Below are 17561 nucleotides of genomic sequence, written 5' to 3'. Positions count from 1 at the left end.
CGAACATCTTGTCTATTGACGTCATAATGACGTCATTACATTACAAGCGTGATAGAAATAGGATTTTAATAATTTGAGGAATGTTGTTTACAGGTTGTTGGCTTTTCTAGTGCTGGATGACGAAGGACAAGTTCAAAACGTGCATGTTGTCAGTGTGCTTTACATTAATCATTCACAGGTACGGGATGCAGTAATAAAATTCCGACCAATAATTATCGTAAATATGTCTTCTCGAAGGAAATTAGCACAGAACGGAACCCGAAGCCAAGTGATAAGGCTGTAAACGTTTAAAAAATCGTATTACAATTATAGACAACGGGTCCGGAAATCGGTGACATGAAGCTAGGCAACAAACCCGGCTATATTTGCGCCAAGTGATGGGGGCACAACATTGCCAACGGGTGTACTTACGTACACGACTGAATCCTTACAATATCAAGAAAGATGCCGAAAATCAAGAAATTGAAATCAAAAATTGGGCAGTTGCATGTAAAGTATACGACTAGAAGGACTTAGATTTATCTCTTCAAATTAAAAAATTTACCCCTTAAAAAACACCACCCACACAATGTAAGAAGATAAAATTAACAATGTTCATATCATATATACTTTTTAAGGTTTTCGCATTTTAATCAACAAACGTCGTATCTTTGGAACATATTTATACTTCATTATAAAAAACTTTCGTATGTAACATTCGCGAAAAATACACACGTTAAAGGACATCAATTATGATACATTCCATTTTATAAATTTAACAACAAAAAACACACACACACTTAGAGTTATATCTTTATAAGGTAACTCTATCCCATCACAACAAGAACGACCAGAAATAGAAGCACACATTGTATTTGTGACAAGAAATAACAATGTTAAAAAACATAAAGAGCTAGGGGGAACTCTTTGGGATCGGTGCATGACAGACACAAGGAGAGGGGGAACTCCTTGGGATCGGTGCATAACAGACACAAGGAGAGAGGGAACTCTTTGGGATCGGTGTATAGTAGACACAGAACGAAGGTGAATTCCTGTGATCAGTTTTAGTAAACAGTTCACTGGTACAATCGTCTGTACAAATATCAAAACCAATAAACTTGCAAATATTTCGACGACACAGTAAGACAGTCCAAGTTCTCCAACAATTTGTGCCTATGTTTTTTTCGATACGACATTAAAATGAATACGTATGTCATGTTTTTAGTGTGAAACCATAACAACGACCACTTATTCATGCTCATTCCTATTTTACACTCTAAACGGGACAATGCATGGCATCATGGCCCGTGATGTACATCATGGAAGGATCAGTTTTATCATTCGTAGCGAAACGACTACAAGCTTTCTTCCATTTACATTGTGTGCACCAAATGTCTCTGTTTTCAATACCATACACCTTTCGACATTTCTTATTTTCAGAACGTTTTTTTGGTCGTGACTCGACTCTGAAACTCTTAGGAACGGCATTCACGCGAGTGTCTGGGCACGTTGAAATATGAAACGCTTCACCGTATTTTTGATAAATTTGGGCTAAATAAGGGCTTATATGCTCAAATTTTTCATTTTTGACGAAGTATTCCGGAGAGGCCTTTCTTTTCCTCGTTATCGTTTCTTCTTTTAATGGAGGCGATCTCTTGATGGCTATGAAAGATTTAAGACAATGATTTATTGGCGAATCGACGAAATCCATGCTCTACTAATCCGAATCATTAGTGGATTTCTAACAGCCTAATCCACAATGGCACATTGAAAATGTTTGATATATTCAAATTAACAAAACAATAATTGCTCTTTCTTCCAATAAAGGATATATTATTTCACTTCAAAATAACACTCAGATATTATTTTCTCATACCATAACAGTAAACAATGGACAAAAACAACAAACATCTCAGGAAGAGGTTCTTTCTCTAACTGCGTGCATGCTTCACTTGACTAATTTTGTACACTCACAGATGTCTTGATGTTTGTAAACTATGCACGCACAATACATTGTGAGAAGGAATGTTTTACTTAAGATGTAGTGAAGAAATCGCAACGAATAATTCTCTCATATCTTGAACTGCATATTGATTGTTGCATGCACGCGACTTGTGTAGGGAAAGTTCAAATTTCATACCAAACACAACGTTGACAGAACAAAGTCTATGCACCCTAAGAAATTTGCAAATGACTGCAATCCAAGAGAAGAAAGACATTGATGATAACGTCAATATTACTGTGAACAATCGTCACAAAACAAAAGACACACTAACACTTTGTCAGGGAACAGGGAATAGGTAGTAATAACGAATGGCCTGAATGTATTAAACTTGATAATACAAATGTGTCTTTGCCCATATGAGCTCTTTTAAATTTTGCACACATTGCAAACGTAACTGCCATGAGAGAAAGGATACCAATATTAATCATAAAGAAATAATGTCCTTAAGTTACCTGAAGGACCATGATCTGTTTCAACATCATTACGATTCTCCTGTTTCTTAACCACCAAGTCTTTCTTGCTTTTGTCCACATGACAAATTCTTAAAACACTCAATCTATAATTACAAATAAATGTACGTGAATTGAGTTTATAAACAAAAAACAAAAATCTCAAGTAACGAAAGAAAGATACACAGATTTGAGCATAATATTTACTCTTCGTTATATGGATCAACAGAAGTGCTTGACAACAAATCTTATTAACGAGAAAGAGAGAGAAAAAGAAAGCTGTATTACAATAACATGGATGTAGCAACAGCGACACATGGCTGTATGGGGGAACGGGTGTTCACAATGTAAAACCATGTGATTTATATAAACAAAACAAAGGCAAGGAGCGCCATATAAATAGTATTTCATACAATGCTTTTTTGTACATGTAAGGTTTGCGATAAAATCAATGCAAAAGGAGTTTGAAAAGATCTTAATATGCAACTTGTATTTATTCATTAACAAAAAAATCAACTAAGAAATACACGACTTGACGATTTTTACGGTTTAGTTCACCTTAATGGAAACACAGAAAGTTATGCATAAGCCAAAAATTATTGTCGATTTTATCATATGGACGGTGATATACAAGAATTCTATGAATGGCTAAGAGAAAGACTACAATTTGAGAGGCAAGTGACTAGACGGATTTACGCGATTCCTGCATAAAAATATGTTTAACATGCATCATAGAAAATAGCGTTGATTGACTCTTATAGATTTAGACACATGAAGATTCGCATATGAATGACAAAAACTCAGAACGTGACTCACAAGGTAATAAACATCTTTACCTTTTTGATTCGCAGAGAGATTATCCGGTAATATACGTGGAGTGTCGTGTTTTATGGATTTTTTTAAAAAAATGGCACTGTCGATCTTTGATACGTCCGTCTTTCTCGTATGATCGACAACACAACGTAAATCATTCGCTTTTTCATTCACCGTGTTGAAATGAGTTTCTGCTCGGTAACTTGCCGTATGGGTATTTCCTATCGTTTTTATAAGACCGGGACAACTGTCTGAAATGCTTTTTCCTGTTGCATGATCCTGTGTCGTAGCAGAATCAACTTCGTTAAGATGTCCAGCAATATTAACGATAGGTCGCGTGGGCCAGCTTGACGGAGGCAGTCCCCAAAATCCCAGCCATGTTATATTTCTTTCAGGCACCTTCTCACAAGAGCCATCAGTGAAATGCACCATAAATCGTCCATCGGGAAGTTTAGTCTCGACGGAACCCGAGTGAAACGTGCCGTCTTGCTGCCGTTTCGCGTAAACAGCACGGCTTAGAACCAACAAGGACGGTTGGACGGTGCGCTCGTTCACATTGCACGTCATACTTGACAAGTCACTTGCCTTACTGGTCTGTAATTAATGGAAAAGCATTTTACTCTTAGTAGGTACTGCATTTGCAATTCGAGCTAAAATAGGAACGCTCCACCTTTATGTAATCAGTGAAAACGTGAAAAGCTTTATACTCGTGCGGCCAAACTAACACGCGCAAGATAGTACGTTATAAAATCAATAATGCAATGCTGAAGAATGGAACTTTTAGTAGGTGATAGAAAGTAAGTGCCAACAAAGATGAAAAACATATTGAAAATTTAGACTTTCATCTATTGATAATTATATTAAATAACTTACGCTTATGGACTGAACCTTGACAAAAGAATATTGAACGATCAGTGAAATGTCGAATTGGCAAATTTTGCAGTTTCGTTGTGCTCGCGTAGTACCACTTTAGTCTTCTACAAGCTCCTTTCGTGAGGAAAGAGAATGATCGACGTTCAAGCACACAAAGACGACGCTCAGTTTCACAAACAACTCGAGCACAGACCTACTGAAGCGATTTTCTTACGTCAATGCACACTCAAGTGACAAAAATAACCACAGTTCACACATTGAATCAATATTACACACAGACAATGTGGATAAAGCATCGACTTATGTGAAAACCACCAACCTTGGAATATGTTAGTATTGTAAATATCTTAACTTTATATTATCAGATATAGTACTGGTAAGCCACATATTGACGGCAAAGTCTACGAGTAAAATCTCAATGAACATATGTTTGTTTTTTCAGTGCTTCGGCAAAGCTGTCGACACTGCGGGGGCGACCGAAACTTCGATGCGGTCTGTACTGCCGGTCAACACCGGCTTATGTTCGGCAAATTAGGCATTTCACCGAATTCTCACGATAAAGCTAGTAAAATTATTTAATTACGAAATCATTCCTCAATGAATGCAGCAGGATTGTAAAATAATCGCACAAGATATTGTAACATTCAATGTTTTATATTTAAAAAGATCAAATAGCAATTTTATGCATAATTCACGCTGTTCAACGTCTGTCAATCGTAGGTGCGCTTATGACATGAGCATATTGCCCTCGCCAATTCTGGTATTTTCTTATGATACACAAAAATATAATGCTGCCCCTGGTTTTCAGTGTTGTGAAACTTTGCTGAAACATGCAAGCCTTTGAAACTATAAAAAAAACACTGAAAATAAAATAGAACTTTTGTTGCCGATTTTCATCCAAACTCAGTAGGATGGATATCACGAGACTCAAAATCCCTTGAATAAATCGATCATTGACTAAACTTTGTACCTAAATGTGAAACTTGTTGTTATGGCGTTAATTCTATCATTACACATGCTGTGCATCACAAGTTCAACCGTAAATGATCCGAAAAAGAAATTCCTCGCATAGGAATGAGATCACGGGACTGCTTATCAATTGTCACTTGCAATAAACAACACAATATGTAATCCGATCAAAAGTACCTTGCAGCAAATGCCGACATAAAAATGCGACCTTCACTGCACTTGAAATGCAAACAACTATTAGTTACAAAAATATTCTTGTCTCCACAATCATAGGTTACATATAGATACTGCTCGTTAAGATGCTGCTCGTGGTCTTTAATAAATGCTGTGATTTCATCGAATGTTCAAAATACGGCAGAACATGGAAGAAACATGTTGGAACAACAATTCGTGTATTTCCGAATAAAATTGTACGAGTGTAAAAAAATCATTGACTAGTATCTCAGTAATGTGCATGGCAAGAAACTGGTCAAAACAAAAATTGCTCTACAATGCTCTCTATTTCTTAGGATATTCATGTTCTCTATTTCCTAGGATATTCATGTTCTCTATTTCCTAGGATATTCATGTTCTCTGTTTCCTAGGATATTCATGTTCTCTATTTCCTAGGATATTCATGTTCTCTATTTCTTAAGATATTCATGTTCTCTATTTCCTAGGATATTCATGTTCTCTATTTCTTAGGATATTCATGTTCTCTATTTCTTAAGATATTCATGCTCTCTATTTCCTAAGATATTTATGCTCTCTACTTCCTACGGTATTCATGTTCTCTATTTCCAAGGATATTCATGTTCATTATTTCCAAGGATATTCATGTTCTCTATTTCTTAAGATATTCATGTTCTCTGTTTCCTAAGATATTTATGCTCTCTATTTCCTAAGGTACTCATGTTCTCTATTTCCAAGGATATTCATGTTCAATGTTTCCTAAGATATTCATACTCTCTATTTCTAAGGATATTCATGTTGAATGTTTCCTAAGATATCCACGCTCTCTGTTTCATAAGGTATTCATGTTCTCTATTTCCTAGGATATTCATGTTCAATGTTTCCTAAGATATTCATACTCTCTATTTCTAAGGATATTCATGTTGAATGTTTCCTAAGATATCCACGCTCTCTGTTTCATAAGGTATTCATGTTCTCTATTTCCTAGGATATTCATGTTCTCTATTTCCTAAGATATTCATGTTCTCTATTTCTTAAGATATTCATGCTCTCTATTTCCTAGGATATTCATGTTCAATGTTTCCTAAGATATCCATGTTCAATGTTTCCTAAGATATCCACGCTCTCTGTTTCATGAGGTATTCATGTTCTCTGTTTCCTAGGATATTCATGTTCTCTTTTTCTTAAGATATTCATGCTCTCTATTTCCTAGGATATTCATGTTCTCTTTTTCTTAAGATATTCATGTTCTCTATTTCCTAGGATATTCATGTTCTCTATTTCCTAAGATATTTATGTTCTCTATTTTATAAGACATTCAGGTGTTTCCAAGATATTTATGCTTGCTAAATCGGTAGCGTTTTGTGAGATAAAAACCACAAGAGGTAACCAAAATAATAGTTGAAATAACAAGAGCACAATCGACGTCGCAGAGTAAAAAATAATCACGTCAAGCTATGTTGTACAGAGATCTAGTGTTTCAAAGCAATTCCTGATAATATCTATAAGTTTAAAATTTCTTTTGATGACTGTTGTAACGAAACGTGACCTTTTTCACTGGCATTAAATTATCAGCATTATACTATACCCTTTAAACAAGAATGATAATGAACACAAGTTCCGTCTTGTGAATCAAATTTATGGAGTTACAAAATAGGATGTAACGATTGGCAAATGATTGTCTAGGTGAAATAGGGATCCGAGATTTTTGATATTTAGAAACACAATTTTCGAGAAATTCGTATATATACTTGATATTTAATTTAGCAAATTTAAAAATATGAATATAGGGAATGATTTTCTGTAAATTTTGAGAAACTAAAAAAACAGCATTGTCAGATCGACTTTCTAAAATTTTACAGTGTATGTATGTATTTGTAAAATATTTTTTTTTTCCATAACATTACAGCAGAAACGTATGAAGAAACCAGCACAAAAAAGTATTTACGTAACTATTAAAATGCTTCATTTAAGTGAAAGGAAAATTTTCTGTGCTCACAAGAAATTTAGTTTTTATTAGAACTTAATACACAAACGTTCCCATTTTTTGATTTATACAAATATCTTCACTCGAAGCAACGCAAAGCATTACTTTGCTGAAAACTCAATCTTTAACAGCAAAGTAATCGTGCACGTCACGCGCGACACACGATCACACGTGTTTTTACACGACTACACGTGTTTTTTCACGATTGCCATTTTCATGGAGGAAGAAACAGAGAGTATACAGTGAACGTTCACACGCAACTTAATGCAATTATTTACACACACAGCAATGACGTTAAAAATTCGTGCGCGATAACTTTATTGCAAACAAGATTATAAAGTGTTTTAAGTATTAAACCTACTGCATGCTTTTTTCCATCGACACTGTGTGCACCATAATTTCTTGTTATTAATACCATAAACCTTACGGCATTTACGAGTCTGTTCTCGTTTAGGACGTTTCCGCGAAACTACTTCGTCGAATGACTCTGTGTTCTCAAGGGAACTGGATGAAATAGTAGAAAGAGTCTCAGTAAATAATGACTCGGAAGGCTTTACATCCAATGATTCTTTGCTCTCTTCAGGGGTGGTTGGGGGCGAGAGTAGTGACACGTTGATATCAAAAGAGTCCTCCAATGGATTCCAATCCCCTGGGTTCCACGCAGTCAAAAGATTTGGACTTGAATATATAAAAGAATTACTAAATATAAATATGCAAGTCTGTGAAAAACAAAAATAAACTCAACAACAAAAACAAACGAAAAGCAATGAATACGCTAATGTATTTCTCTGAATGATAATTTTATGATAATTACGGGGGGAAAGATGGCTAAATACCTCGTGAAATCTGGGAATGTGTCCAATGCTAAATCTGAATCATCAAACAACTTTAGAAAATCTTTATCGAACTAAACGTGAAATATTCAAACATCAGTATCGCAAAATTGTTATAATATTTAATTTGGCAAGCATACTCACTGGCTACACTACAAACTAGCAATTGACACAAACGTACCAGATTGGTGTAATTTGTTGGTGTAGTGACGTCATTAAGTAGTGTTGTTGAGCTCACAGAGCTAATATTATCTTGACCATTGTCCTCAACTTGATAAGTTTTTGCACGAGTTTTCATGCTCGCGAGTGATTTCAACAGTTTTTCATGCAGCAAAGCATCTTCTAAGACAGAGAATTGAAAAAGAAATATTAACTATTTCGGAGAAATTAAAGCTTCATGTAATTAATCATTAAGTAAATATATACAGTATATAATCAATGTAACGCATAGTGAAATACCAAATAAAGAATATGAAATACAAAATTTGAAACTGAATTAGAACGAAAATTTGAATAGGCATGCGAAGAAAAATAGCTAGATTTTTGCAATGGATAACACGAAATGTTCGCAAAGACAGCAGTCTTATATCTTTCAAACAAACACAGCGATAATGTAATTCTTGACCCTCTCGTCATTAAAACAAACACACTTCTCTAAACATACGAATTATTCATAGAACAGATGAAGCAAACAACCACAAATAAAGACACAAATTAAAATTCGCCAATGCTTCGTATAATAATGTAAGCAAATCCGACGGCGGAAGTTCTACGAGACATTTCTCTGCCGACAAGAAAAGAATTCATGTATAAATATATCAAAAACAATCTCAATAAAATACTAGAAACCGAGTAACAATCGCTGTTAAAATCAAAACATACCCTAGCCAAAAAAGAGATCCACGTACTCCACAGAAAACGATAAAACAGATACAATATCCCTGGCAGAATTTCACGACGTTCGAACACACGCAAGTTCGCGTGCAAAGTTCAATATAATTTTGCATGTGCAAATGAATGTGTGTTAATCACTATGCATATAATGTTGCGTAATTAAACGTAATGAGCATAAGTCACGGTATAAATACGCAATATTGGATGAATATACAGCTGAAGAAAATACAAAATGCATAGCAATGCGATTTTTTGAACGTTTTTGGGTTTAGAATTTGATGACGAGAAAAACAATCAAAATTTCGTTGAAATAAAATGACAAAGAGAATGGAGTGACGCTTCGTTGCATAAGAACGTGATCTTAGAAGTGACGAGAAGAACATGTGCAAAGTGTGTGTCAATCACGTTACTGTCATTAAATGCCGGAGGGTTGGTAAATTTCCGAGCAATGGTAGCTTTCCAGCTCATGGCAAACATCGTCGTATATCTTTTTATGAAAAAAACAATTTAATCTTTTTAGATGTCTAGTAACGTTCACCACAAGCTTTCGCGTATAGGATTATGAAAAGTTTCCAGCGTTTGAAAGATACCAAAGTTGTGCTGCTCCCTCATGAGGTAAGATTACGTGCATCGTAAAAAAGGCATGATATGCCTTTGTAAGATGAGTCTACGTCTTTTTTTACGCCTTTTCACGACATTTTAGACGGCACGTCGTGTTTTCTAATTTTCCTTTATTATTAAGGCAAACAAGTTCTCGTGTGAAAAAAAAAAATAACACGGAATATTTCTTACGTACTTTTCACAAACTCCCCGTTTTGTGCTTTTTTTTAATCTGTAAGAAATCAAAAAACTATTGAAATATTGACTTTAGTAAAAGCATAAATAAATGGATGAAAATATTTAAGCGCACAAACCTCATTTAAAAAAAAATCTTCAAAGGAGAAAATTTTCATACGTGATATCAATGATAGATAAATACGCCATATTTATCCACGCCAGTGCATGGAGTCAGTTTTTGACAACAGTCCATTGAATTAATCTAATATTTTTACTGAAGGATTTATAATACATTCTCTACTGCGTTGTTGAAGACAATGTACAAACAACCTTTCAATGAAATACTTAAATATATATCAATTTTAAATATTTAGATTTTTTCATACTGTTTTATCATTTATTATTAACAAAATAAACCATATCAAATTTTCTCTACTGTCGACAACTTTACTATCGATATAATGTTTCGAAGATTACACGACCTGTGATGATTGGGTAGTATTAATAAGATTTTACGCAACTCAGCAAAAAGATATCTCACACCTTATTGGTTGCTTGTCTCACCCTCCACCACTGATGACGATTGCTCATAAGATTCAAAATCCTCCACATTGCTCAGCGGAGTTCTCCAATATGTAAATGAGCTAAATTGATCTGACGCCACGAGGCTTGTAGCCTCAAGGTAATGAGGAAAGATTTGATCAACGAGATGTTGTAACTCAGTATAGCTATAAGACAGAGGAAACCTTTAATGTTGCCCGTCATCACATCATTCGAGTTTTCTAATCAAAACTGGTCAAGACTAAGACTACTGAATTTACTAAAGTCTTAAACTGCTTCATTCAATCTATCAGCGTCTCTCGTAAATTACCTCAGTTTTTGCTGTTGGCACAAGAAATCGTTTAACTCAACCAAGAAAATTTAATAGAGGTGGAAATAAAACAAATTAAAAATAACAAAAATGTACTTACGACGATTGAAAAGCGTTGGTGAATTCATTCTTCACTTCACCCTAAACAATGTCAGATTTTCCTTAGAACTAGTGCATTTTTTAAAGTTAAAACTAAAGCACAACTAAACGACTTACCTTATGATTTACCGTGAAGATTCTTTGAAGAGGAATACCAACAGCACGATACGACAAAACATCCTAAATTCAAACAATGAAAAATCTCACTTGTAATCTTCCGCTTTAGATTTAATTTACATAAAAATTATATTATCAAGAAACAGTTTTAACTTGATCGCAACTAAACAGAAGCCACCTCCTCCCCCTCCCCTTAATACATTCAGAATTGAACACAGAAGATTATAAGAAAATCCTAACCAGGAGGGATTCGTCTCTGTTTCGAAAATCTCTTATGCTCTGTGTGTTAGTACTTGGTGCAAGAACTCTCACGCACTTTTCAAGATATAAACTTTACATGTTTGAAATAAATTGCTTAACTGAAAATTGTTTAACTTACGTTCATTCTATTGCCAAAGCCAGCAAAAAAAGGCTCTCTAGTGGATGGAAACAGTTTACGAATATTCCTAAGACATGGTATCTTAAAATCTTGAGGTCTTTTCTCTATTACCTCTCTGTGGAAAAAGCAAGAGACAATTACGGTTTATTGACATAATGATGAACAGAGATAAAAGGATTTATAACCTGTGAAAAGCTTTGATCAAAGAACTTGGAGACAAAAAGAGTGGACCATTGGGTAAACTAAGATTCTCCTGTACAACATTTTTCAAATGCTGTCGCGTTAATTCAGCCTAAATTTTGAGAGAAAAGTGGCACGCTCAATATTTTAATGAACAACTATACATTTCCACGAATTAAACAACACACAGCATCGAGAGTTCCGGAAAACCTGACCAGTGAGATGAAGTGTTTATTAACGTACCTGGCCAATGGGACGCGCCGATAAATACATAAACTTATAACCGTTCTTTTGAATGAAACTGAAAAGCTTTGCCTAAAAGACAAAAACCCTTCAATGTCGTTGTTCTTGTTCTATTTAAACAGTAAAACAATCAACCAATCAATCAACCAATCAATCCACCAATCAACCCACCAATCAACCAATCAATCCACCAATCAACTAATCAATCCACCAATCAACCAATCAGTTTTATACACGCACTTACCACACCAGACTGCGCCCAATAGCTTGCCGGTAAAATATGTCCCAAAACATCAGACCTGTATGATTGGAATGCAATGGCCAAATAAATCATGCATTAACAAAAAGGGCATCATTGAAAAGGCAAGAAAGTAATTCTCAAACTTCATTCCTCACTTCGTTATAGTACCATCAATGTCCGAGATAATTATCTTGTCTTTATAATCATAGAGAAAAATTGATGCCGTGCATTTCGCCGTGCCCTGCACGATGAAACAAAAAATATTATTCTCGTTTACTTTCGTCAACATACTAAAACATGAAGACATGAAGTATATACCTGATATTTGGTTGTCACAGAAAACGTCACTTCGTTAGCTCCGTCTTTAAGATTTAAACTCGCCTAGGAAATAGTACAATGTCGTTTCAATGATCATTCCATTCTGCAGCTATTGATTATCTTTTCTTACTTATATAACTCACCAGCTGTTCTGAGGAGAGCTCTAACACTTTTTTATAAGTCTCTGTTGCCGTAGTTTCTAAATTTAAATCTGTTTCTCCACCACTCTCCAATTGGTCATGTGACGAAAGTTCTACAGCTTCCGTGTGTGAAATATTTTCGGTTTCAGCTATCTTATTGTCTCTGCTATATACATTTCTTTCGGATTCTTCATCTGTACTGTCGTTCTTAACACACAATGAAAACGATCTTTCAACTCCACTCATCAAATTAAACCTAATCCTTGATTATTGCTAATTGCATAAATTGTATCAATTTTACGGTAGAACTTTTATGTAGTATAGTAGACAGTGATGTAATTTTCTCGATAATGAGGAAGGTAGGGGAGGGAAGGCAACTGAAGGGGAAGGGAAGTGAAGGGGAGGGAAAATACTCATAAATATACGTCATGTTATATTCCACTAAAATGATTTAAAAGAAACCTTAATACGTCATAACATGCATACGTATGAATATTTCTGTCCTCCCAACAACTGCATAGCTGATAACAACAATGATTGTATTGCGTTGAATGTCACATAAATATTATATAGATGATAATCTCTAACTTATAATATAACAAAAATATAACAATGAAATTGCTAAGTTTCCCCCCGTGCTACGTTAAATTAAAAACAACTTGAATATAATAAGCTTACATGTTCCGGAGGGGAGCGCCACGAAAACCACGAAGAATATCCCCGTCGTTTGGTTTTCTTTGGCATATGTTCCTTCTCAAGAGAGTCGATGCAAATCTGTGGACGAAACATCAATAAGCAAGACTTTTGTACTTAAATTGAAGGTTTTGTTTACAATAAAAACTATGGATGCAGATCACTAAGCCATAAACTTGATCATCCGAGTATAATATACCTTTACTTTATATTTTGTTAATCTTTCGTATGGTAAATGTGAAGGTGTTAAGGTATTGCTGATAATTGCCTGACCGCAGGTTATCAGAGTTTAAGACTAGAATTCATCTATACCGTTATACAATCGTGCAAACAAAAGCTAAACGATTAATCGGAGCTTGAGAAGTTCTCTCTCACTGTCGATTTTCCATACCTTTGGTAAACGTCGTTGGTACACAATTGAACTTATCAATAACGGAACAGCAACACTGGCATTGTAATATCTACAGAAAAAGTTCTTTCAAGACGATGTATTCCTGAATATTCAAAAAATACTCATCTACCTGTCATTGATACGTATTACAAGTTTAGGATTGGAAAGAATTTGTGTTGGTTCTTTTGAAAAGTCTTCAAAACTTACAAAAGATGCCATAAAACGTTCTAAAAGGAAAACAACAAATTGGAAATGACGAAAGCAACAAGAACTTTTCAATGGAAAACAAGTTGTTCATGCGATGAAGATAAATACATATTTGAGAATGAGATCTTATCTACACAGACACATGTTATCTTTGTATAGCTAGTATAAAGTAGTATAAAGACTGTTCTCGTTCGCTGTTGTTCATTCATCACTACCTATACTGACACACGTTATCTTGGTTTATATTTTAGATAGTATAAAGACTGTTCTCATTCTCTGTTGTTCATTCATCACTACCTACACTGACACACGTTATCTTGGTTTATATTTTAGATAGTATAAAGACTGTTCTCATTCTCTGTTGTTCATTCATCACTACCTACACACTGACACACGTTATCTTAGTTTATATTTTAGGTAGTATAAAGACTGTTCTCATTCTCTGTTGTTCATTCATCACTACCTATACTGACACACGTTATCTTAGTTTATATTTTAGGTAGTGTAAAGACTGTTCTCATTCTCTGTTGTTCATTCATCACTACCTATACTGACACACGTTATCTTAGTTTATATTTTAGGTAGTGTAAAGACTGTTCTCATTCTCTGTTGTTCATTCATCACTACCTATACTGACACACGTTATCTTAGTTTATATTTTAGGTAGTGTAAAGACTGTTCTCGTTCTCTGTTGTTCATTCATCACTACCTATACTGACACACGTTATCTTAGTTTATATTTTAGGTAGTGTAAAGACTGTTCTCGTTCTCTGTTGTTCATTCATCACTACCTATACTGACACACGTTATCTTAGTTTATATTTTAGGTAGTGTAAAGACTGTTCTCATTCTCTGTTGTTCATTCATCACTACCTATACTGACACACGTTATCTTAGTTTATATTTTAGGTAGTGTAAAGACTGTTCTCATTCTCTGTTGTTCATTCATCACTACCTATACTGACACACGTTATCTTAGTTTATATTTTAGGTAATATAAAGACTGTTCTCATTCTCTGTTGTTCATTCAACACTACCTATACTGACACACGTTATCTTAGTTTATATTTTAGGTAGTATAAAGACTGTTCTCATTCTCTGTTGTTCATTCATCACTACCTATACTGACACAAGTTATCTTAGCTTTATATTTTAGATAGTGTAAAGACTGTTCTCGTTCTTTTTTGTTCATTCATCACTATATACACAGCCTTCACTACCTTTTTAATTGTTCATACATATTTGTCGCTTATTCAAACGCATTAACTCACCAAGAGAAACTTTTCCTCGTTTCAATTCACCACACAAAGAAAAAGCAATGTTCGTGTATTCACTATCCTCGCTCTTCTCATCACAAGGTGAGGTTGATGAGCCAACACCAGAGTCAGCATCACTTTTACAACCATCCATGTCACTCTTGACATCCTCCATAGTATTGCTTTTAATGGGAGATTCCAGTTCGGAAGATTTTTCAAGACGAGTGCAGAGTTCTGAGTCACTCTTTATGTTATCAATGGTGGAATTAATATTTTTAAACATAGTCATATTATGAACTTTATCCATTTGAGCCAGATGCGTGTCGCTTTTCGAAGTTGGAAGCGATCTATTTTTGTTCGTCTTTCTTCTATGTGTATGCGAACTTTTTTTCTCGCGGTGTCTGTTCGAAAAGGATAGATATTATTTGAAATGCATGAAATTTGAATAATGTAAGTAATATATGTTTTCGAACTTTTTAAAAAGGTGGCCAGCACTCACCTTGTGTTTCGTTGAAGATAACGACTAGTTATTTCCTCGTCAGCACTTAATAAATCTTGTAAATAAATTCCATGATGTTGATCCTAAATGAAGAAATTCCAGAGATTTTCAAAGCAGCTAAATCACAATGTGTACAGATGTGTAAACTTACACAGACCTGGTACTTCTTGTGTGGCAGTTTCCCTTGAACTTTTTTCACTTCTTTCTTCAGTTCTTGCAGGAAAGAAAAAATGGCATTATATTTATTTTAGCAAGCATATCAGTGTTACAGATTGATAGTTACCGGGAATTGACTTTCTCTCCCATGGCAAGTCATTCAAGCCCTAAGAACATACCAGCATAAGGTCGTAAAAAAAACTTTATAATGACATAGTTCATTTGCATAACTTTCATCAGCAGAAAATAAAGCATATAAATCATGCTAGTCAATAAATCAAACAATGAATCAAAAAAATTAAACAATAATAGTAATAGATAACAGAAAATCTACTAAATCCTACCTCTGGCAATCGACCCCAGTTCCATGTTGCCTTAAAATTTGTCTCTTGGTGTTCAGCATTGTAATCAACTTCTGTGTCACTTGAATATCTTGGTGTGTACAATACACCTTCATTTTTTGACGGACTACATATAAATAAAACTTTCATTTTGCTGCTATGGTATAAATCTTTTATATTTCAATAAGAAAATGCAATACAAATACCTTTGATTTTTTGGTGTGTTGATGGGGGTATCATGGTCAGACAATGGATAAAAATCATCCAATGCTTGATGAAAATGCTTAAATTGACAAGAAGCAATTAGTTTAGTTGTAAAACATGTCATTGCTCATATACAAAGGCTTCTCCATACTGGTTTTAATTTCTTGTTGGGAATAGCAATAACTTTAGACCTATTCATAAAAGTGGATTCGCTGTGATTCTGTAAAATAGAGACAATAATCATATTCAAAAGTTGTAGCAAGGAAACATATTTACAACAAACAAACAATACCTTGTTAATGTTGTTCACAATATCAACATTATCATTATCATGATCACAATCAATTTGTGGTTCTTCATTATCTTTGTCCTGAGATAATATGGTATCCTTAAAATTCTCCTGCTCCTCATTTTCCTTTAAGAAAAAAGTTCAACTGAAATCTATATCTTCCAATCATTTGCTAAAATAAAGCTTTGCAAACCTTTATTTGTTTCTTCATTTTTGCTAACCCATCACTAATGAGACTATCTGTGTCCGGAATGGGGGATGTACAGAGATATTGGGGGACATCCTCAGCTTCACATGTCTTAACAAAGAAAGCCTCACCACCATCTCCCAGTTTCATGTGTAAATCCATAACAGGTTCATCATTAATACTGATGTCAACCTTAATAATACCTTTTACTTTTAGTCAAAGTATATTTTATCGATTTAGTAATAATAAAGCACTTTACAATAGGTTAACTTTTCCTCTAAAGAGAGTTATCAAACTATCAAAAGACGAAATAGCAACATTAAACTTTTGATAATGTTGAAAAGCATCATGGACGTCAATAATTAAGACCTCATGGTAATTTTCAAGGTAAGATTTATACAAATACATAATACATAAAGACAAGTAGATAAAACAAAATTTTACAAAGCATTATGTTATCACAACTTACAACTTTTTCTCGGCTGCGAAGAACACCAAGTTTTCCAAAACGAACATGAAAAGGAGATCCAACAAAAGAACCGTCCGATTGTCGTACGACAATTACGTCAATTGCACCAGTTAACGTTGCAGAATTTATTTCGCTGTAATAACCGCGAATTCCGTTCACAAGACGTCCAAAATAATTCATAGTTACTTCGTTACAAGAATGTAAAATTTAAGCTTTTATTCAAGATATAAAGCAAGTCCAGTCCCAGCATCGAACATCTTCAAAACGCAAAACTTGGGGTAGCCATGTTCGTTTTCATCTATAGAACACGTGAATAACATGCAGACAGGGCATGATCATGAAATGGTGCCAGCATGGCACATTAAGAATAAGATACCGCTAAAACACAAGCAAATTTGATAAGGGTATAAGAATATAAGGCCATTCAATGGGTAAGAATAGGACATCATTATCAATTTCCATGACTTAAACACAACAGCATTTTTTCTGACAAACAATGCTAAACAGTTAAGTTTTGTCAATCCCCAAAAT

At 34.5% G+C, this 17561-nt stretch overlaps 3 protein-coding genes and 1 long non-coding RNA gene across 6 annotated transcripts; 1 reads left to right on the top strand and 3 right to left on the bottom strand.

Annotated features, from left to right (window-relative positions):
• Nucleotides 1–94: 94 nt before the first annotated feature.
• Nucleotides 95–729, top strand: LOC124459336. Its single transcript, XR_006953573.1, has 2 exons — nt 95–178; nt 313–729. It is a non-coding gene; the product is annotated as an uncharacterized LOC124459336 (long non-coding RNA).
• On the bottom strand, nt 607–4694 carry LOC124459286. Its single transcript, XM_047008780.1, has 4 exons — nt 4120–4694; nt 3271–3840; nt 2437–2542; nt 607–1641 (listed from the first exon to the last, which is right to left on the bottom strand). The coding sequence occupies exons 2-4, from the start codon at nt 3811–3813 to the stop codon at nt 1256–1258; spliced, it is 1035 nt and encodes a 344-aa protein (XP_046864736.1). The 5' UTR covers nt 3814–3840; nt 4120–4694; the 3' UTR covers nt 607–1255.
• Nucleotides 4695–7244: 2550 nt separating this feature from the next.
• LOC124459307 (zinc finger protein 704-like) lies at nt 7245–9103 on the bottom strand. Of its 2 annotated transcripts, none has more exons than XM_047008798.1 (4): nt 8962–9103; nt 8261–8421; nt 8083–8153; nt 7245–7924 (listed from the first exon to the last, which is right to left on the bottom strand). In XM_047008798.1, the coding sequence occupies exons 2-4, from the start codon at nt 8375–8377 to the stop codon at nt 7591–7593; spliced, it is 522 nt and encodes a 173-aa protein (XP_046864754.1). In that variant the 5' UTR covers nt 8378–8421; nt 8962–9103; the 3' UTR covers nt 7245–7590. The 2 variants fall into 2 exon arrangements, with proteins under 2 accessions (XP_046864754.1, XP_046864761.1); XM_047008805.1 differs by having other exon boundaries at nt 8261–8418; nt 8962–9073.
• An 899-nt stretch (nt 9104–10002) lies between these two features.
• LOC124459060 (phosphatidate phosphatase LPIN3-like) lies at nt 10003–17470 on the bottom strand. 2 transcript variants are annotated; one of them, XM_047008634.1, is made up of 23 exons: nt 17031–17470; nt 16568–16753; nt 16378–16500; nt 16237–16305; nt 16088–16164; nt 15885–16008; nt 15668–15707; nt 15536–15597; nt 15385–15467; nt 14901–15286; nt 13553–13649; nt 13423–13492; nt 13017–13112; nt 12342–12545; nt 12199–12261; nt 12036–12121; nt 11884–11938; nt 11640–11711; nt 11402–11508; nt 11217–11331; nt 10838–10900; nt 10722–10762; nt 10003–10478 (listed from the first exon to the last, which is right to left on the bottom strand). In XM_047008634.1, exons 1-23 carry the CDS (start codon nt 17208–17210, stop codon nt 10295–10297), a joined length of 2583 nt encoding a protein of 860 aa, XP_046864590.1. In that variant the 5' UTR covers nt 17211–17470; the 3' UTR covers nt 10003–10294. The 2 variants fall into 2 exon arrangements, with proteins under 2 accessions (XP_046864590.1, XP_046864591.1); XM_047008635.1 differs by having other exon boundaries at nt 15542–15597.
• Between the last annotated feature and the right edge of the window lie 91 nt (nt 17471–17561).

Source organism: Xenia sp. Carnegie-2017, unplaced genomic scaffold (assembly GCF_021976095.1).
Source record: "Xenia sp. Carnegie-2017 unplaced genomic scaffold, XeniaSp_v1 HiC_scaffold_13, whole genome shotgun sequence".
NCBI classification, from domain to species: Eukaryota; Metazoa; Cnidaria; class Anthozoa; order Malacalcyonacea; family Xeniidae; genus Xenia; species Xenia sp. Carnegie-2017.
This window is presented reverse-complemented; position numbering and strand designations above follow the sequence as displayed.